The 21,842-nt window shown below is 53.5% G+C and overlaps 1 protein-coding gene and 1 long non-coding RNA gene across 3 annotated transcripts in view; one reads left to right on the forward strand and one right to left on the reverse strand.

Moving 5' to 3' along the window:
• Nucleotides 1-21,842, reverse strand: part of col22a1 (collagen, type XXII, alpha 1) — a 481,125-nt gene that overhangs the window by 175,606 nt on the left and 283,677 nt on the right. For both annotated transcript variants that reach the window (XM_072468265.1, XM_072468266.1), the window contains 3 exons: nucleotides 19,736-19,765; nucleotides 18,056-18,109; nucleotides 16,656-16,709 (listed from right to left, as the gene is read on the reverse strand). In XM_072468265.1, coding sequence (XP_072324366.1) covers nucleotides 16,656-16,709; nucleotides 18,056-18,109; nucleotides 19,736-19,765 — 138 coding nt within the window. The remainder of the gene's footprint in view (nucleotides 1-16,655; nucleotides 16,710-18,055; nucleotides 18,110-19,735; nucleotides 19,766-21,842) is intronic.
• On the forward strand, nucleotides 8,717-18,118 carry LOC140385772 (uncharacterized). The gene is made up of 3 exons (XR_011933465.1): nucleotides 8,717-8,839; nucleotides 15,928-16,037; nucleotides 18,037-18,118. It is a non-coding gene; the product is annotated as an uncharacterized lncRNA (long non-coding RNA).

Below are 21,842 nucleotides of genomic sequence, written 5' to 3' on the forward strand. Positions count from 1 at the left end.
TGAAAACCTCTGAAATGTTTGCCAAACAGTATTTCCCTTTCATAAAATCAAGTTCACTTTGATAAACAAATGAATATTGTATTGATTGATTAGAGTGCACAGCACAGAAACATTTAACGCAACTTGTCTATGCCTAAATTAAACAAAATGTTGCAGATGTTGGAATGTGAATAGAGAATGCTGGAAAAGTTCAGCATGTCTGGCAACATCTGCCGGGAGGGAAAAAAGAGTTCATGTTTCAAGCCCATTTAACTCTGATGAAGGGTTACCTCTGTTGACTCCGTTTTCTCTCCCTACACATGCTGCCAGACATGCTGAACTTTTCCAAAATTCTTTTTCTCGGTCGACCCTTATGTTAAAGCTCCACAGAAGTCAACTCGCAACTATATCCATCTAACCCAAGGGGCGTCATTCTCCGACCCCCCAGCGGGTCGGAGAATGGCCGTTGGCCGCCATGAATCCCGCCCCCGCCGGTTGCCGAAGTCTCCGAAGGGAGAAAAGTCGGCGGGGCGTTAATGTCGCCGCTGCCGCGGAGAATGTCACGGGTCTGCGCAAGGCAGCCGATTTTCGGCCTGCCGATACTCTCCCTTCCGGATGGGCCGAAGTCCCGTCGACGTGATGACCGTTCACGTCGAAGTAAATTCAACCTCCTTTTCATCGGCGTGACCCGGTGCTCCAGGCTCACGCCGACCAGCGTGGAGGTGAGTGACGGCCGGGGGGGTTGGCTCTGGGCAGGCAATGGCGTGGCCGCAGTCTGAATGCGTGAGGAGAGGTGTGTCTCGGGTTGTGTGTGTGTGTGTGCGGCGGGGGGTGGGGGGGGGGGGTGGTTAGAGTAGGCTGGGCTCCGGGGGAGTGCCGGGAGGGGGTCCGTGCCGGGGAGGGGGATGGGGGGGGGGTCGTTGCCGGGGTGGAGGTTGGGGGGGGTTCGTGCCGGGGTGGAGGTTGGGGGGGTGTCCGTGCTGGGGAGGGGGATGGGGGTCCATGCCAGGGTGGAGGTTGGGGGGGGGTCCGTGCCGTGCCGGGGTGAGGTGGGGGGGGGTCCGTGCTGGGGTGGAGGTTGGGGGGGGTCCGTGCCGGGGAGGGGGATGGGGGGGGTCCGTGCCGGGGTGGAGGTTGGGGGGGGGGGGTTCGTGCCGGGGTGGAGGTTGGGGGGGGGGGGTCCGTGCTGGGGAGGGGGATGGGGGGTCCGTGCCGGGGTGGAGGTTGGGGGGGGGTCCGTGCCGTGCCGGGGTGAGGTTGGGGGGGGGTCCGTGCTGGGGTGGAGGTTGGGCGGGGTCCGTGCTCGGGTGGAGGGTGGGGGAGGGTCCGTGCCAGGGTGGAGGTTGGGTGGGGGTCCGTGCCGGGGTGGAGGTTGGGGGGGGGGTCCGTGCCGGGGTGGAGGTTGGGGGGGCCGTGCCGGGGTGAGGTTGGGGGGGGGTCCGTGCTGGGGTGATGGTTGGGGGGGGGGGTCCGTGCCGGGGTGGAGGTTGGGTGGGGGGGTCCGTGCCGGGGTGGAAGTTGGGGGGGGGTCCGTGCCGTGCCGGGGTGAGGTTGGGGGGGGGGTCCGTGCTGGGGCGGAGGTTGGGGGGGAGGGTCCGTGCCGGGGTGGAGGTTGGGGGGGGGGGGGGGTCGTGCCGGGTTGGAGGTTGGGGGGGGGGTCCGTGCCGTGCCGGGGTGAGGTTGGGGGGGTCCGTGCTGGGCTGGAGGTTGGGGGGGTGGGGTCCGTGCCGGGGTGGAGGTTGGGGGGGGGGGGCGGTCCGTGCCGGGGTGAGGTTGGGGGGGGGGGTCCGTGCCGTGCCGGGGTGGAGGTTGGGGGGGGGTCCGTGCCATGCCGGGGTGAGTTTGGGGGCAGACTCACCTGGGGCTGAGGTAAGACCACCCCTCACACACACACTTGCGCTCAACGTACATGACACCCCCGCACACTTTGGACAGAGCACAAAGGCAGCTTCGGTAGGTGTAACATTGACTTTAATAACCAAAGGAGTTCATGCACGTGCCCTAGCCCCTAAAACTCATCTGTGCCCTGCACCCATGTCAACTTACTCAGTGTCTAATTGTTTGGCCTTACGGGCCCTTTGACTACGTCTACGTGGTTCCCCAGACGGTACAGCAGAACTGGAGGTGGACTCCTGTGATTCCTGCCCTCTGACACTGGATCCCTTTGGCGGCTGTTTCCTGGGGCGTCCTGGCCTAGATGGGCCAGGCTGTGGCCCGGGCGACTGGGATGGCGAGCTGCCAGCCTGTCCTGCCCGTTGCCCACCTGATGCACCTGGGACGGAAGGGGGGGGGGGGGAGTCCGAGGTGTCGCGGTGTACCGGGACCTCCCCTACCGAGGGAGCCGGGACGGACCACACCACCGCCTCCTCCCTCGGGGTGCCCGATGGCCCCCAGGCCTCTACATGGGTGGGGGATGCGAACGGACTGGCCATCCGACCCCCCCCCGCCAACTGGCGCTGCCAGTTCTGGAGGCCCGTGCTGGTATCGACAGGGGTCTGCAGGTTTGCAGCCATGGAGCCCAGGGGGTTGGCAAACCCTGTCTGTGACAGTGCGACGCCGGCTCGCACATGGCAACTGGCGTCGATGCCCTCAGCGATGGCCTGCAGAGACTGGGCCCTGGCCTGCTGAGAATGGGCCATGGCCTGCAGAGATTGGGCTATGGCGTTGAGCGCCTCTGCCATCTGGCGCTGGCACTGGCTCATGGCCTCCTGTGAGAGGGCAGCCATTTCCTGGGCCACAGACGCCGCCTGCACGGAAGGCCCCAGGCCTCGCAAACCGTTCCCCATGTCTGACACCGTCGCACACATTGCCTCCACCGCGGACGCCACCCGTGCGGTGTCGGCCTGGGTGGCACGCATGACCGGCACCACTCCCAGCTCCTGGACGAGGGTGGACTCCTCCACCTGCGACCGCAGCCGCCGCAAGCTGCCCATCACCCTCTTCGCTCGTCTCCGGGTCGGTGGTTGCATCGGATCTATGTGTGGGTGTGGTAACTGCAGGAACCCGGGATCCATCTGGGCGGCAGATGTTCGCTTGGGCTGGGCTGCACTCCGACCGCCCGGTCCCTCTGCTGCTCCTACCTCTACCTGCTGTACCGGGACGGCTGTGTTGTGCGCACCAGTGAGTGTACCAGACGCCTCATCACTAAAGTGCCCAACCGTGGTGAGTGTTTCTGCGATGGTGGAGGGTGTTGGTGACAGCAGTGGTGATGTGTCGTGCTCTTCATCCCACTCTGAGTCCATGGCACTTTGGGGTGGGGGTTCGTCTCCACCCATCCACTCTGAGTCACTGTCCGGTATTTCGTCTTTCTGGGTAGCGCTGTCCCGGATAGGGGTGTCCTGGGTAGTGGTGTCCTGGGTAGTGGTGCCCTGGGTAGTGGTGTCCTGGGTAGTGGTGTCCTGGGTAGTGGTGTCCTGGCTCGGATGTGACGGGGGCCTGTGGCTGCCCCCCTCGTCGCTGGGTGGTCGCTCCCGCATGTGACGGGGGTGTCGTCTCCCTGTTGCCCCAGGTCTCTCCGTCTCCCGTGGTGTGCGAGGGGCATCCTGCGGGCGTCGCATGCTGGAGGGTGCGGGTGTCTCCGTCTCCCGTGGTCTCCGAGGGGCATCCTGCGGGCGTCGCATGCTGGAGGGTGCGGGTCTCTCCGTCTCCTGTGGTCTCCGAGGGGCATCCTGCGGGCGACGCATGCTGGAGGGTGCGGGTCTCTCCGTCTCCTGTGGTCTCCGAGGGGCATCCTGTGGGCGGTCTGCATCTGCGGGGATGGGTGCCTGGACGTTTGGTCCTGCGATACACAATGAAGCATGCATGGTTAGACATCAGGCAGTGATCAGGTGATACGGGGGAGGGGGATATAGGGGAGGGGGGATATGGGGACGGGCTGTCGGTGGCTCACTTGCTAGTACGCCCCCGACCTCTGCATCAGCAACCTCCCGGTCCTCAGGTCCGCCAGCCAGTTCCAGGGCCCTTTCCTCGTGTACGGTCAGTGGCCTCTCATCAGCGGGCCCTCCTCCAGTCCTCACATGCTCCCTATTGTTGTGTGCGCGCTTCTCCTGTGGGGGGGGGGGCAGGGGTAAAAGGCAACAGTGTTAGGCAGGTATATGAATGCACGCCATCGGTTGCGCGTGCATTGCAGAGGTTACGGTTAGGGCTGGATTCACTTGGGGATATGGGGGATATGGGGGAGGGCGGATATGGGGGAGGGGGATATGGGGGAGGGGGGATATGGGGGAGGGGGATATGGGGGAGGGGGGGATATGGGGGATATGGGGGAGGGGGGATATGGGGGAGGGGGGGATATGGGGGAGGGGGTATATGGGGGATATGGGAGATATGGGGGAGGGGGGATATGGGGGAGGGGGGATATGGGGAGGGGGGATATGGGGGAGGGGGGATATGGGGAATATGGGGGAGGGGGGATATGGGGCAGGGGGGATATGGGGGAGTGGGATATGGGGAGGGGGGATATGGGGGAGGGGGATATGGGGGAGGGGGATATGGTGGAGGGGGATATGGGGGAGGGGGGATATGGGGGGGGGGGATATGGGGAGGGGGGATATGGGGAGGGGGATATGGGGGAGGGGGGATATGGGGGAGGGGGAATATGGGGGAGGGGGGATATGGGTGATATGGGGAGGAGGGATATGGGGGAGGGGGATATGGGGGGGATATGGGGGAGGGGGGATATGGGGGAGGGGGGATATGGGGGAGGGGGGATATGGGAGGGGGGATATGGGGGAGGGGGATATGGGGGAGGGGGTGGATATGGGGAGGGGGGATATGGGGGAGGGGGGATATGGGGGAGGGGGGATATGGATATTGGGCAGGGGGGAGGCTCACCCTGCCTGCTCTGACGAGGTCGTTCACCTTCTTGTGGCACTGGGTGCCTGTCCGTGGTGTCAGGGTCACAGCGGTGACGGCCTTTGCCACTTCCCTCCACAGACGCCGGCTGTGGCGTGGGGCAACTCTGCGGCCGTGCCCGGGATACAGGGCGTCCCTCCTCTGCTCCACCGCGTCCAGGAGCGCCTCCACATCGCGTGACTCGAACCTCGGGGCTGAGCGACGGCCAGCCATCCAGTCGGGTGTTGCGGTCGGGTGTTGCGGTCGGGTGGGGGGGAGCAGCGCGGCCTTATGAGCCGTCACACCGTGCAGCGCGTATGACGCTGCACGGCGTGAACCACTGCGCAAGCGCGGATCCCGTTACGTCGCTGCTAGCCCATTTCGGGCCGGAGACTATCGACCCATTTTTCCGACGTGACGCAAGTCGGATTTGCGCCGTTTTTTGCGCCGATCGGCGGACTTTCCGCCGATAACGGAGAATTTCGCCCTATTATTAGAACGTATGTGTGAACCAAACTTCTTCCTTAAATTAGCCTCCCATGGTAATGCTCACTGTTTTCAACCAAGAACCACATATTTGGCCAACATTCCAGACTAAAAACAGATGGAAGCTTCATTCTTCCATGAAAATTGGAGTTGTATGACTTCATGTATGGCATCTGATGACATTAGGATCAACCCTAAAGAAGTGCCTGCTCAGTGCCAGCTATTCAAGGCAGGAAATGCCCAGGCGCAATGTAAGTTAAAGGCATATTGGCACGTTGTAGAGTGATCATTGAAACTTCAAAATGTACCACCTGAAAGGACGACATTCGAGCCACCATGTCTGCACTTGCTGATCCCCATTCAGCCTTCCATCTCTTGATCTGTAGTCTTGTTGGTTATGGTGTTTCAAATAAATGTCCAGGCATTAGTTCAATATTAGGTGTGGTTATGCCAAAAATTCCTTCCAGGCAGTGAGTTCCAAATCTTCATCATACCCTGGTGAAAGAATTTCCTTCAAATCTTCTCTAAAACTTCTACCTCTTACCCTAAGTCAATGCTGCCTGATTATGGAATCCCCAACCAAGAGACACAGGGCCTTCCAACCTACTTTATCTAAACGCCTCATTAACTTAATATGTGACTTAGGTGCCCATGGACCACAAAGGGCTGTTGATATTGTCAGCATTAGGCCTGAACCACTTTGCTTATTTGGCCCTTATTTACCTGCAGCTGACGAGGTGCCTGTGCAAAACCCTTAGCAGTGGCTTCCCTTTTCTGGAGCTCAAGAAATCTGATGGAGGAGCCACGTAAGAGGGGTCTGAAGGTCCTTAAAAGGGAGAGAAGGCTAAACATTTAGGAGCGGGGGGGGGGGGGCTTGAGAAGCAACGGAGGACATAATTTGAGGGGATAGTGACGTTTAAGGGGCATCTTGACAAATATATGAATACGATGGGAATAGAGGGATACGGACCCCGGAAGTGTAGAAGATTTTAGTTTAGACGGGCAGCATGATTGGCGCAGGCTTGGAGGGCCGAAGGACCTGTTCCTGTGCTGTATTTTTCTTTGTTCTTTGAGTGATTTGGAAGGAGCATTGAGGGAAATTCAAGAAATTCTGAAGTCTCAAAACGGAATCAATCAATTAACAGCACTTCTAAAGTAGCAGCTCAATGATTACCCTCTGCCAAAAATCAGGGCCTGATCCTGTTCGACATGTGATTGTATGACCAGCTGTGGAATGCCAATTGGTTGCTTAGCAACATGGCAAGACCAACAGTTAGGTAACTCATTTAAATAAGCTTTCATGACATAATTAAAGGCAAAAATAAAGGACATAATATTGTGGTGTGATGTCAGTCATGATAACAGGATTTTAATTTTAATTTAGATATAATTGCAGCCTTGGCTTCATGCAGCATATTACTGAAATCTAATTTTCTCAAAATATAAAAAAGATTTCTGATCATGGACTCAGCATTAAAATAACCTCAAAGATTTAAATCAGTACCATTAAAACTGACTTGCTTGCTGTCTCACTATTGAGGGAGATTAGTATCCTCACTGGCATGGGGGACATCCTTTCCTGCGGCATATGAGGTAGACAACGTTGGCCGAGTCGCACGAGTATGTAACGCATACCTGGTCACGCAGTACATACTCATGCAACTCGGCCAACATTGTTTACCTCATACGCTGCAGGAAAGGATGTCCCAAAGCGTGGTACATTGGCGAGACCATGCTGACGCTGCGACAACGGATGATCGGACATCGCACGACAATCGCCAGGCAGGAATGTTCCCTTCCAGTCGGGGAACACTTCAGCAGTCGAGGGCATTCAGCCTCTGATCTTCGGGTAAGTGTTCTCCAAGGTGGCCTTCAGGACGCGGGGCAACGCAGAATCGCCGAGCAGAAACTTATAGCCAAGTTCCGCACACGTGAGTACGGCCTCAACCGGGACATTGGATTCATGTTGCATTACATTCACCCCCCACCATCTGGCCTGGGCTTGTGAAATCCTACCAACTGTCCTGGCTTGAGACATTTCACACCTCTGGAACTTGGCTCTCTGGCTCTGTAAAGACTTAATTACCTGCAAATGCTCGCATTCAAAGTATTGTCTTGCATCTTTGACTTTGTCTGTATCAATGTTTCTGGAACCTCCCTCTTCATTCACCTGAGGAAGGAGCAATGCTCCGAAAGCTAGTGATTTGAAACAAACCTGTTGGACTTTAACCTGGTGTTGTAAGACTTCTTACTGGCTCAGCAGAGACAGTAAGTGGATCAATGTAGGGGCAAATGAACCAGGCAAAGTTATGAACAAAGTGACCGATTTTAACTGCATCGAGCCTTTCAATCTCCTGACCAAGCCTGGCCCGTTATCTGACCCGTGGCTGGGAGAGAGATTAATCGATGCCAAGCTACTGCTGGAGACCCACAGGAATGGTTACGGACATTAAAGAAGGTTGATCTTCGAGAGTGTGGGAGAGTCCAGTCCTGGGGCGTCATTCTCCGCCGGCGGGAGTCTCCGTTTTGCCGGCGCCCGGGGGTTTCCCGACAGCGTGGGGCTGCCCCACAATGGGAAACCCCATTGACCGGCCGGTGTTACGGAGACTCCCGCCGGCCGGTCGGGGCAGAAATGTGGCGGGGCGGGTAGGAGAATTTCGCCCCTGTTCTTGAGCCTGGGTGACTTGCAAGCTTTAAAAACAATGGGATTCAAATAAGTTTATTTTGTTGGGGCTTTTCAGCACATGATCCAGCCTCCAGAGCACACTGCTCTTTCATTCAATTACATATGGGGCGGGATTCTCTGTCGGCCGACGCCAAAATCGGGATTGGGCGGAGAATAGCTTATGACACCAAAATCACAGCAGGCGCCAGTTTGACGCCAAATCGCAATTCTCCATCACCTCAAAAATAGTGCGAAAGTGACGCGCAGCGTGCATTGTTTAAACGCTGTTTGTATCTCATTAGAGGGCCCACACGTGATTCTCTGCCCCCGATGGACCGAGTTTCCGATGGCGCGGCCCGTTTGTGCTTTTAAAAATCGTGAACCTGGCGTGGTGGTGACGAATGTGATATAAAATAGTTACTTTAGAGATATTAGTTAATGTAATGTAGAAATAAGCCACTTTGATTCTGGCAAGTAGAGACAAAGGATTTTAGACCGCATGGAAAAAAGCAGGAAGAGGTGTGTCTATGAGAGTGATGCTGAATTGATAGGGGCCGGAGAAAGGGATTGGAAGTGAGCCAATCAGAATAGATCAAACAAGTCAGGAGGGACATAGGATGACCTATGGGTGTCGAGTATGTGAAACTTGATGCCATTTGAATGTATCAGTACTGATCTCTTTGTCTGGGACATTCACTTAATCCCGGAGCTGCAGAGAGCAACATGTTATCTGTATCACTGTGGACTAGGTAGCTTGCAAGCTGAATAAAATAACTATTGTTATACTTGCAAATCCATCTCGACTTTTATTGAGGCCAGACTGACGGATAAAGAAATTTGGGAATCAACAGTGGCTTCTGAAGAGAGAGACAGGAGGTAAGACACAGAGAAGGGCGACCGTGGGCTGCTGGCCCGGACACTGGCTGGGGTGGGGGGGCCCTGCCAGGGCTGGTGGGAAGGGGGGAAGCATGGGGGGGGGGGGGAACAGATGAGCGGCCGAGGTGAACCCCCATGGGACTTTGGCAGTGTCCACGCACGGACTACCATTGCGGTGGCCATCTTGCTGCGCACCCACTAACCACCCACCTTGGCCCCTGGTTCACCACAGTGACACCGGCCGTATGGGTGCTCCACACCCCGCCTCAAACTCCCCCGCCCAACCAGCACCCACCGGCGGACCACCCAGGGCAACACCCACGGCAGCTCCAAGCTAGGGCAGTGCCGAGCCCACCAGGATACCCAGATTCTCTATATTCGACGTTCAGTAACTCATCCCTTATTTTTAACTATGTCATTGGTACCAATGTACACCATGACTAGCGGTACCTTCCCCCCCCAGAATGTATTGTAGCCGCTCTGAGACACCCTTGACCTGAGCGCCAGAGAGTCAGCACACCATCCTGGAGTCTTGTTTACAGCCACAGAAACCTGTCTGTTCCCCTTACAATTGAATCCTCTATAGCTATTACATTCCCACACTTTTAACTCCTCCTCTGTGCAACAAATTGCTGCTTTCCTCTGAGGCCATTCCCCTCATCAATCTAACAGTGTCAGAAGCGATATATCTCTTTTGCAGGTGAATAATCACAGGAAGTTCCTGCACTGCCAGCCGAGCTCTCTTGTTCTGCCTGGTGGTCACCCATTCCCTTCCTCCTTGTAGACTCTTAGCCTGCAGTGTGACCATCTCTCTGTACGTGGTATCCATGATACTCTCCACCTCGCGGATGCTCCACAGTGTCCCCAGCTTGAAAACCCGGGCTTCCAGGAGCTGCTGCTGGAGACACTTCCTGCATACATGCTGGCCCCGAGCACTGGTATTGTGCCCTTCGTCCCACATAGTATCTGCAGCATTTTGCTTTTATTTATGTCGGGTTTGATGTGTTGGGTATGCCGGGTCTGCGGGGACTGCTTTTACTGCAGCAGTGAGAGAGCCAGGCTTCCAACACTTGAAGAAATGCAACTCGATTTTATTGAACTCTTAACAATCATACATACTTTAACTGTGGGTTGACACTATGCTGACTTGACTGGAGACCTGAGGCTAACCTGACCAGACTATCTTACTACCACATGGTGTATGTTCTAGTTGCTGCTCACGGGCTCTGACTGTCTCAGAGGCTGGATCCCAAGAGAGCGAGAAAACTAGTGCCCTCTGGCTTTATAGTGGTCGTGTCCTGTCTGATGATTGGCTGCTGTGTTCTATGTGTTCACTGGTCATCCTGTGTGTCAATCACTGCCTGTCTGTGCACCATCATATACCGGTGTGTATATTATGACAGGGTTTTCTCTGCAGACTTCAGGACCCTGCTTTCAGGGTCAAATGGGAGTCAGAAGACCACTGAGTGGGGAACAGTGGCATAGCTCTGGGTGGCACGGCAGCACAGTGGTTAGCACTGTTGCTTCACAGCGCCTGGGACCCGGGTTTGATTCCCGGCTTGAGTCACTGTCTGTGTGGAGTCTACACGTTCTCCCCGTATCTGCGTGGGTTTCCTCCGGATGCTCCGGTTTCCTGCCACAGGTGCCGAAAGATGTGTTGTTAGGTGAATTGGACATTCTGAATTCTCCCTCAGTATACCTGAACAAGCGCCTGAGTGAGGCGACTAGGAGATTTTCACAGTAACTTCATTGCAGTGCTAATCTAAGCTTACTTGTGACACTGATAAAGATTATAGTTTTCCCTGAATTGGCCAAATAATGGCCAGAGGGCAGGCTCAGCATCCTCTCAAGGACAGCTGATGGACACCTGGAGGGCCAGGGCCGAAGAAGCAGAAACTTGTCTTTGAAGGTAAAAGGGTGTAGCGCACAAAGACTCACGAGAGACGAATAGAGATGAAGTCGATGAGGCTTTATTAAGCGTGACTTGTTCCCCGCAGTTCAGTAACAGACTGGCCTGCGGGGGAGAACTCCTGGTTCTTATACTCCACCTTCAGGGCGGAGCTAGAGGTCAACAGCCAACCAGGACCCGGGATCTGTCAGCCAATGACATCACGGCTTCACAGTCCCACATGACCCCTAATGCATACTACCACATTCACCCCTTGTTAAAAATGAACCCGGCGGGGTGGTGCTTCGCATGGTGGTAGAGGTTTACAAGGTCGGACCTGGGAGGAGGACCGATCCTCCCGGGAAGGGGGCTGTCGCGGGGTGCGCCGGTGGCAGGGAGGGGGTGATTGGTGTCGGGGGGGTGTGCGTGTTGCCGGCGGGCGCCAGATCTCGCAGGGAGACCGTGTCCTGTCGGCCGTCGGGGCACTCCACGTAGGCGTACTGCGGGTTCGCGTGGAGGAGGTGAACCCTCTCGACCAACGGGTCCGACTTGTGCGCCCGCACATGTTTCCGGAGCAAGATGGGTCCTGGGGCCGCCAGCCAGGTCGGCAGCGACGTTCCAGAGGAGGACTTCCTGGGGAAGACAAGGAGGCGCTCATGAGGCGTTTGGTTAGTAGTGGTACACAGTAGCGACCGGATGGAGTGGAGGGCGTCCGGGAGGACCTCCTGCCACCGTGAAACTGGGAGATCCCTGGACCGTAGGGCCAGTAGGACGGTCTTCCAGACCGTGCCGTTCTCCCTCTCTACTTGCCCGTTCCCCCGGGGGTTGTAGCTGGTCGTCCTGCTCGAGGCTATACCCTTGCTGAGCAGGAACTGGCGCAGCTCGTCACTCATGAAGGAGGACCCCCTGTCGCTATGGACGTATGCGGGGCAACCGAACAGTGTGAATATGGTGTTAAGGGCTTTAATGACTGTGGCCGCTGTCATGTCGGGGCAGGGGATGGCGAAGGGGAAACGGGAGTACTCGTCCACCACGTTCAGGAAGTACGTGTTGCGGTCGGTGGAGGGGAGGGGCCCTTTGAAATCCAGACTGAGGCGTTCAAAGGGACGGGAGGCCTTGATCAGGTGCGCACTATCCGGCCTGAAAAAATGCGGTTTGCACTCTGCGCAGATGTGGCAGTTCCTTGTGACTGTACGGACCTCCTCCACGGAGTAGGGGAGGTTGCGGGACTTTATAAACTGGTAGAACCGAGTGACCCCCGGGTGGCAGAGGTCCTCGTGGAGGGTTTGGAGACGGTTAATTTGTGCGTTGGCACATGTGCCGCGGGATAGGGCATCGGACGGCTCGTTCAGCTTTCCGGGACGGTACAAGATCTCATAGTTGAAGGTGGAGAGTTCGATCCTCCACCTTAAGATCTTGTCATTTTTAATTTTGCCCCGCTGTGCATTATCGAACATGAAAGCTAATGCCCCGCTGTGCATTATCGAACATGAAAGCTAATGCCCCGCTGTGCATTATCGAACATGAAAGCTAATGCCCCGCTGTGCATTATCGAACATGAAGGCTACTGACCGTTGGTCAGTGAGGAGAGTGAATCTCCTGCTGGCCAGGTAATGCCTCCAATGTCGCACAGCTTCCACTATGGCTTGGGCTTCCTTTTCCACTGAGGAGTGGCGGATTTCTGAGGCGTGGAGGGTTCGGGAGAAAAAGGCCACGGGCCTGCCCGCTTGGTTAAGGGTGGCCGCTAGAGCTACATCGGAGGCGTTGCTCTCGACCTGGAAGGGGAGGGACTCGTCGATGGCGCGCATCGTGGCCTTTGCGATATCCGCTTTGGCTGAAGGCCTGGCAAGCCTCTGTCGACAGAGGGAAGGTCGTGGTCTGTATTAGGGGGTGGGCCTTGTCTGCGTACTGGGGGACCCACTGGGCATAATATGAAAAGAACCCCAGGCAGCGTTTTAGGGCTTTTGAGCAGTGAGGGAGGGGAAATTCCATGAGGGGGCGTATACGTTCGGGGTCGGGGCCTATTATCCCATTGCGCACTACATATCCCAAGATGGCTAGCCGGTTTGTGCTAAAAAAGCACTTGTCCTCGTTGTATGTGAGGTTCAAGGCTTTAGCGTTCTGGAGGAATTTTTGGAGATTGGCGTCGTGGTCCTGCTGATCGTGGCCGCAGATGGTTACATTGTCGAGATACGGGAACGTGGCCTGCAACCCGTGTTGATCAACCATTCGGTCCATCTCTCGTTGGAAGACCGAGACCCCGTTTGTGACGCCAAATGGGACCCTTAGGAAGTGGTATAATCGCCCGTCTGCCTCGAAGGCTGTGTACTTGCGGTCACTTGGGCGGATGGGGAGCTGATGGTAGGCGGACTTGAGGTCCACGGTGGAGAAGACCTTATATTGGGCAATCCGATTGACCATGTCGGATATGCGGGGGAGAGGGTACGCATCTAGCTGTGTGTACCTGTTGATGGTCTGGCTATAGTCTATGACCATCCTTTGCTTCTCCCCTGTCTTTACTACCACCTGCGCTCTCCAGGGACTATTGCTGGCCTGGATTATGCCTTCCTTCAGTAGCCGCTGGACTTCGGACCGAATGAATGTCCGGTCCTGGGCGCTGTACCGTCTGCTCCTAGTGGCGACGGGTTTGCAATCCGGGGTGAGGTTTGCAAACAAGGATGGGGGCTCAACCTTGAGGGTTGCGAGGCCGCAGATAGTGAGTGGGGGTATTGGGCCGCCGAATTTGAAAGTTAGGCTCTGCAGATTGCACTGGAAGTCTAATCCCAGTAATGTGGGCGCGCAGAGTTGGGGAAGGACGTAGAGCCTGTAGTTTTTAAACTCCCTCCCTTGCATCGTTAGGGTCACTATGCAGAAGCCTTTGATCTGTATGTAGTGGGATCCTGCAGCTAGGGAAATCTTTTGCGCACTGGGACGGATGGTCAAAAAACAGCGTCTTACCGTGTCGGGGTGGATGAAGCTATCTGTGCTCCCGGAGTCGACCAGGCATGGTGTCTCGTGCCCGTTGATCAGCACCGTTGTTGTCGTCGTCTGGAGCGTCCGGGGCCGTGCTTCGTCCAGCGTCATTGAGGCCAGACGCGGTCGTAGTGCTTCAGCGTCTTCTTCGAACCCCGTGGAGCCATCGATGCTGGGGTCCATTGTTGCCGTCCAAGATGGCGGCGGGGGTGAACAAAATGGCCGCCCCCATGCATCGCATATGGCTGGGGGGGTCACAAGATGGCGGCGGGGTGGACAAAATGGCCGCCCACATGCGTCGCACAGGGCTGGGGGATCCCAAGATGGCGGCGCCCCTCCTCCCCTCGTGGTGGCCGGGACCCAAAATGGCGGCGCCTGCGGGCCGCACATGGGGCGCTGGGGGGGTTGGGGAGCGTTTGAAACGCGCAGGACTCCTTGTTCTCCGGGGACAGCGGTGGCCGGGACCCAAAAGGGCTGCGCCTGCGGGTCGTACATGGGCCGCTGGGGGGGGCGTTGGGGAGCGTTAGAAACGTGCAGGACTCCTTCTTCTCCGGGGACAGCGGCGACCTCCCGGGACCGGCACGCAGCCGCGAAATGGCCCTTTTTCCCGCAGCTCTTGCAAATCGCTGCGCGGGCCGGGCAGCGCTGCCGGGGGTGTTTCGCCTGGCCGCAGAAATAGCAGCGAGCTCCCCCGGGATGACTTGGCGTCTGAACCGCGCAAGCCTGTGGGGTGGGGGGGGATTTGTCACGACGGGGGTCCACGGAGCCCAAGGGGCTGCCGCGCGGTCGGGGCCGTACACGCGGGCGTTTCGCGCGGCCACATCTAGTGAGGCTGCAAGGGCCCATGCCTCTGAGAGTCCTAGCGACTCTTTTTCTAAAAGTCTTTGCCGGATTTGGGGAGAGTTCATACCAGCCACAAACGCATCGCGAATTAACATATCCGTGTGTTCAATCACGTTTACCGGCGGGCAGCTGCAGGCCCGTCCCAAAATTAGCAGCGCGGCGTAGAATTCGTCTAGCGATTCTCCGGGACTTTGCCGTCTCGTTGCGAGTTGGTAGCGTGCGTAGATCTGGTTCACTGGGCGAACATAGATGCTTTTTAGTGCTGTGAACGCCGTCTGGAAATCCTCTGCGTCTTCTATGAGAGGGAAAATTTCCGGGCTTACCATCGAGTGCAGGACCTGCAGTTTCTGGTCTTCTGTGACCCGGCCGGGGGCCGTTCGGAGGTATGCTTCGAAACAAGTCTGCCAGTGTTTAAAAACTGCTGCTGAGTTCACTGCGTGGGGGCTGATCCTCAGGCATTCCGGGATGATCCTGAGCTCCATAGTCCTTTAAGCACGCTTAATAAATTGTAGCGCACAAAGACTCACGAGAGACGAATAGGGATGAAGTCGATGAGGCTTTATTAAGCGTGACTTGTTCCCCGCAGTTCAGTAACAGACTGGCCTGCGGGGGAGAACTCCTGGTTCTTATACTCCGCCTTCAGGGCGGAGCTAGAGGTCAACAGCCAACCAGGACCCGGGATCTGTCAGCCAATGACATCACGGCTTCACAGTCCCACATGACCCCTAATGCATACTACCACAAAGGGTACACACAAAATGGAGGTGCTCAGTCTCTAACTTCTTCAACTTTAACATACATAAAGAATGTCTTCAGCAGCCAGCCCACCAGTGTGGATTAGGAACTTCTCCACGTGGCAGCTTGAAGCCGAAGCCAGACAGGCAGGGAGGTATATTGGGAGAACATCACCAGGCAGCTACACTGTTTTGACAATATGCCTTACTAGGTCTTTAACAAGCTGAACTGGCTCCTCACCTCTTTGGAAATAGGTTGGGAGTGGGATTGTGCCAGAGAACTGGCATGACAGCTAGCAGATTGATCTTGTGCGTTCACCTGCTTCCAGGCAAATCCTAGGGCTCTGAAATACAAAACATCCAGCACTTTCCTCTTGAAGTACCTCTCAGTTACAGGGAAAGATAAAAGTTTTATTTGAAGACGTTTTACCAGATTGTGGTTTCTATGCAGAGTTTTAATCCCCTTTTTTTCATTTCACATGGTAAGTAAGCATGGCTAAGATTGAAGGATTCCTTAAAATGAATCTGCAAAGCAGGGAACAAGTCCAGCACATGTATTTGACCTTCACACTCATGCCCTGTCTTTCCACAAAGGTCAAGCTGTTTTGAACATGTACTTGAGACATCTTTGCTTTTAATCATCCTCCCAGATTTCACACTTCACTGAGCCAGTGGGCAGCTTGGCACCATACCCACTTTGCCATATTTCTTGGATGAGTCCAGGCAGCAAAATATTGGCAGGCTATTCAACCAACAAGGGGTAAGTAAAGAAACATGGCCTTAACCTATCCTCAACCAAGATTCACCCGGGTACATTTTTCAACAGGAGCAATTAGCCAGGTATTGGAAGCAAGGACATTGATCAACCACTAAGGCCATAGCTTCCTGTGTGAAATCAGCCAATACAGCACAAATCAGGCATTGAGCCTGGGACCGAAAGAAGCCCATCTGTTCTTTTAGCATAATGTTTCCCTTTGGGGAATAGTGGGGAAGTGGTGGAAGGATTCCCAAGCTTAGTATCAGCCTGTTGAACCGCGTTATGAAGGCTCCTTCGATGGCCAACATGCTGGCATTGAACTTGAGCCCATAGCTTCTGGTCCAGAGGTAGGGACTCTACCACTGCGCCAGAAGACCTCCTGACGTCCATGTGACTCAGTTCCACACCATTTATTTACTGAATTGCTGCTGCCACTCGGGGCTAGTTGGTGTTGAAGCTCAGACACAAAATAATATTAGTAACTGATAAATCCTAGGTCTATGTTAGAATTGAATTTGATCTAAATTGTCTTATGGATTTTGTCAAATTCCACTTTCTAAATTCTGCCTCCACTTGACAAAGTCTCAGTCTAAACCCAGCGGGAATATAATTTTTACATACCCTTTGACCTTGTAATCCAGCTTTGCCAGCATTGCCATCCAGACCAGGACGACCCTAAAATTAGAAAAAAAAATCATGTTGTTTTATCTTATGGAGCATGAGCTGCTTACTGTGCAAGTTTGCAAGAGTTGCCCCAGGCTATATCTAATTAGATTTCCCTTCTCCCTGTGTTAGCGATTAGTTTCTAATCATTTTGCAGAATTGAGCCAGGCCTTTTGTTTGGTACTTTTGTAACATCGTACTTCCTCCATGTATTTTGACTAAAAATATTGATTCAAGAAAATGCATATGCATTTAGATGTTGATCCAGAAGTAGGTCAGAATGCTCCATAGCAGTATGAACTCCTATACTTTGTGAGTGCATCATGCAGATAGGAGTGCGGGAAGGGATTCGCGTAAATGTTTATGCTACAGACTTCCTCAAGCCGCATATGAACTACTCAAATGGTCACTTCAGAAAATGTCTTCTGCGCTCCACCGGCCTCGTTTCTCCCCCCCACCCCCCACCGCCGGCAGTGGGATTCTCCGTTCCCGCAGCCGGCCAATGGGATTTCCCACTGTGGGCTACCCCACGCTATCATGAAACCCACGGGGGTGGGTGCGCTGCCGGCGGGGCGGAGGATCCTGCCAAAGGAGAATCTCGCAGCTTATCTTTTGCCAAGCCCTCTAATGGACGTCCAGTCAATCAACACAGACATCCTTACACCCATTGTACCAAAATCATCTCCTTTTCTTCAATATATTCAAACTACTTCACAATTTTCATCCAACTAGTTTTTTTTCTCCTTCTACAGTTGTGGTGTTTCTTTATCTAGCATAACATAAACATATCAGGGGCAGCACGGTAGCATTGTGGATAGCACAATTGCTTCACAGCTCCAGGATCCCAGGTTCGATTCCGACTTGGGTCACTGTCTGTGCGGAGTCTGCACATCCTCCCCGTGTGTGCGTGGGTTTCCTCCGGGTGCTCCGGTTTCCTCCCACAGTCCAAAGATGTGCAGGTTAGGTGGATTGGCCATGATAAATTGCCCTTAGTGTCCAAAATTGCCCTTAGTGTTGGGTGGGGTTACTGGGTTATGGGGATAGCGTGGAGATGTTGACCTTGGGTAGGGTGCTCTTTCCAAGAACCGGTGCAGACTCGATGGGCTGAATGGCCTCCTTCTGCACTGTAAATTCTATGATATCGATGGTTTCTGAAAAGTTAGTGTTATCTGTAGTAATGATCTGGCACTTTATCTCATGTTGGACTGTGACACAACACATAACATTATCACCAAACACCAATGGAGGCTTTGGATTCCTCTTGTTCACAATGAGTGTGTGTGTGTTTGGTGATATTGTTATTGTGTTGACTGATTTGCTCATTTTTCTTCCTTGTAAGTAAAAAAAGAACATCTTACCATAGGCCCTGGAGGACCTGTCAAGCCCGGAAGGCCACGAGGTCCTAGTTGACCCTGTAAAGGTAAAGAACATTATATTTAAATCAAAAGGATGTACTGTATTCGGACAGTCATTTGCACCTGTAAATATTACTCATAAGAATGGTTCATTCTTAATGTATTTTTATTCATATTTTCAATATTTTCTCATCACTCTGTAGGGGAACTATCCTAAAAATTGCCTGAAATTCCCTTGACTCTTTTACAATCGTCGCACCACATATCATGGAAGTAGATCCAATTTTACAAAACTGAAACAAGCATTTGATGCAAAATATCTCTGATTGTGTTTATGATCTATGTGGCCCTGCACATGCCTTACTTCATCTCCCTCTATTATCCCTTCACCTCTTTCCCCGATCCTTACACACTTCACACCCTGAACCTCGCATTTTTCATGCACGATACCTGAAATATTTGACCATGACAGGATTAAATATGCAGCAAAAAGAATCCACACAGCATCACTAACTGCAAAGGTCCCAGAATTTACCCTTCTTTGACTAAGGATAGTGCTCAACAGATCCTTGCTGAGCATTGAATATGTAACCACCTGCTTCATAAGTGGAAGCTGATGAACAACTCGAAATTTGACGGTAGCCATGAGCCCTAGATCATGGAAAACATTAGGTAAACCTGCCCACTGAGATCTGTTGTGAGTTGCACCTAATTTGACTGTTTTGCACCTCAAGAAGCCATGGAATGAATGGACAAACCAGACGTCACAGTATAAGCTTTTCCAACCTGACAAAAGTAGGAATGAGGTTTGAGGCTCTGGTTATGGCTATGATAGATGACTCAACTCAGCAATAGCTTTTGAGGTAAAGCAAATAATTTTTACTCATTGTTTCTCACTGAAGCTGAGGTGTGGGAAGCACTCCCCGAATAAGTACTACGGTTATTGCCTCTGGTGTAGCGTCTTTCTACTCCCCTTTACCAAGCTACTTTGACTCTCTCATTTCTTCTTTGTTGCTCCTCCGCCCCATCTCGTCCTAATGGCAGAGCTACCGGTTGGGTCTCATGGGTGTATTTAAGGGGAAGCTAGGGAGGGAGAAAGAAACAGAAGGATTATGGTGATCGGATGAGATGAAATTAGGTGGGAGGAACCTTGCGTGGAGCCTTACAACCAGCTTGTAATGATTTTGGCACTGAGATGACTTGCCATTGGTCATTATTCATTTGTGATGATTGATGGTAATGATTTATATCCTGTTATTTCAGTTCCCATCAGTTACCACATAACATATTTAACAGGTCAAACCTGTCAGAAAAGGTTTGACCAATCGTGTAGAAGAAACTAGATAGGTTTCAGTAAATTTATTCTTGTCAGAATGAACCATAAAATTTAGGGTCATAGCAACATTAACGGATTAGTTAGATTAAATTTGGGATTAAAAGGAGGGTGGAGAGATCCATAATAGAGGAATTTGTGACTGGAAGTGAGCTTGATGGTGTTAATAACCTTCCAATTTCAAAATGTCTTTGTTTCAGAATATTCTGCTCGAGCTTTCATATTATCTTGTATCATAAGAGTAATTAACCAGTAAAGCACGGACATCGTGAATAATATTCCAATATATAGTCCAAGATATATTTCCTCTAGTCAGCTTTATTATGATAAGGTCTGGGAATTATACTCACCGGTTCTCCTTTTAAACCACCAAACTCGACCTGAAAGAAATGATTCAGTAATTAGTCATCAACATCAAACAAGCAGAAACACTGGAGTGGAAGGCACACATACATCCACTGAAAATTGTATCGATGCAAAGACAGTAAATGCTGAAATTGCTGAGAGAAAAGAGATGTTGCTGAAGCTTTTAACCTTGGGCTGATTAGGACAGATGCAAGAATGCCAAATTTCAAAGGGGGCAATTTATATTGCATGAGAAAAAGCGACTAATTGGTTGGCAAGTAGATTCTGAGTGGGCCTCGGATTTGCCATGGAGAAGACACCAGGGAACTGTTGTCCCCCATGCTTTTGCTTAATTTTTAAAAATGTCTAATTCCTGGCCATTTTTCTTTTGCCTACAGAGGACAGATCTTTATATATGAATACTTACTGAACAATCCCAAGTGTTTCAAGGGTTGCACTCATAACCATAACCATTTGAATTTGGGCAGCACGGTAGCACAAGTGGCTAGCACTGTGGTCTCACAGTGCCAGGTCCTGATTCCCCTCTGGGTCACTGTCTGTGCAGAGTCTGCACGTTCACCCCGTGTTTGAGTGGGTTTCCTCCGAGTGCCCTGGTTTCCTCCCACAGTCCAAAGATGTGCAGGTTAGGTAGATTGGCCATGATAAATAGCCCTTAGTGACCAAAAAGAATAGGAGGGGTTACTGGGTTATTGGGATAGGGTGGAAGTGAGGGCTTAAGTGGGTCGGTGTAGACTCGATGGCCGAATGGCCTCTTCTGCACTGTATGTTCTACGTTCTTGTTCAATGTTTATCTACTGGGCTCACAATGTGGCTCACTTACACTTGCTAGAAGCTACATATATTCATACACAGGGTCCTGTCTTCTTTAAGCAAAAGGAACATGTCCAGTTTTTGCACCTTTTTTGAATTAATCAAAAGCGTGGAGGACAATAATTCCTTGATGCATTTTCTATTGCAAAGCCTTACCAATCAGAGTCACAGTGTCAAACAATCCGCACCCATTTCTCCTTTTAAAATTTGTCATTCTTGCATCTTTCATGATGAGTGTGGGACAAAAAGCTTCAACAGCATGTCCCATTTTCTGCAGTATTCAAGTTTTGTACTGCCAAGTGACAAAATATAAATAATTTTTCTTTAACGCTGGTGATTGAAATGTTTTGGAGAATTTAAATGTAACCCTACAATGAACTTTTCATTTCCATTTTAAAATAATGGAACTTTTTAATAATTACTTCCACAGACATGGGGCGAGATTCTCCGACCCACCGCCAGTTCGGAGAATCGCCGGGGGCTGGCGTGAATACCGCCCCCGCCGGTTGCTGAACTCTCCGGCACCGGATATTGGGCGGGGGCGGGAATCGCTCCGCGCCGGTTGGCGCCCCCCCCCCCCCCCCCCCCCCGCGATTCTCCGGCCCGGATGGGCCGAAGTCCCGCTGCTAAAATGCCTGTCCCGCCAGCGTAGATTAAACCACCTACCTTACCGGCGGGACAAGGCGGCGCAGGCGGGCTCCAGGGTCCTGGGGGGGGCGCGGGCCGATCTGGCCCCGGGGGGTGCCCCCACGGTGGCCTGGCCCGCGATCGGGGCCCACCGATCCGCGGGCGGGCCTGTGCCGTGGGGGCACTTTTTTCTTTCCGCCTTCGCCACGGTCTCCACCATGGCGGAGGCGGAAGAGACTCCCTCCACTGCGCATGCGCGGGAATGCCGTCAGCGGCCGCTAATGCTCCTGCAAATGCGCCGCCCGGAGATGTCATTTCCGCGCCAGCTGGCGGGGCACCAAAGGCCTTTTCCATCAGCTGGCGGGGCGGAAATTAGTCCGGCGCGGGCCTAGCCCCTTAAGGTTGGGGCTCGGCCCCCCAAGATGCGGAGCATTCAGCACCTTTGGGGCGGCGTGATGCCCGACTGATTTGCGTCGTTTTGGGCGCCAGTCGGCGGACATCGCGGCGATACCGGAGAATTTCACCCATGGTGTCAGTTATTAAGTGCGCGATCTATCGACCACATTTCGCCCAAATGGTGGCATGGCTAGTAGATGCTGGGAGATCCCTCTTCTGGGATCTACCCAGCTCACCATGCCTCGCGCGATCAAACGT

The sequence above is a fragment of the Scyliorhinus torazame genome, chromosome 11, assembly GCF_047496885.1.
Source record: "Scyliorhinus torazame isolate Kashiwa2021f chromosome 11, sScyTor2.1, whole genome shotgun sequence".
In the NCBI taxonomy this organism is placed as follows: domain Eukaryota; kingdom Metazoa; phylum Chordata; class Chondrichthyes; order Carcharhiniformes; family Scyliorhinidae; genus Scyliorhinus; species Scyliorhinus torazame.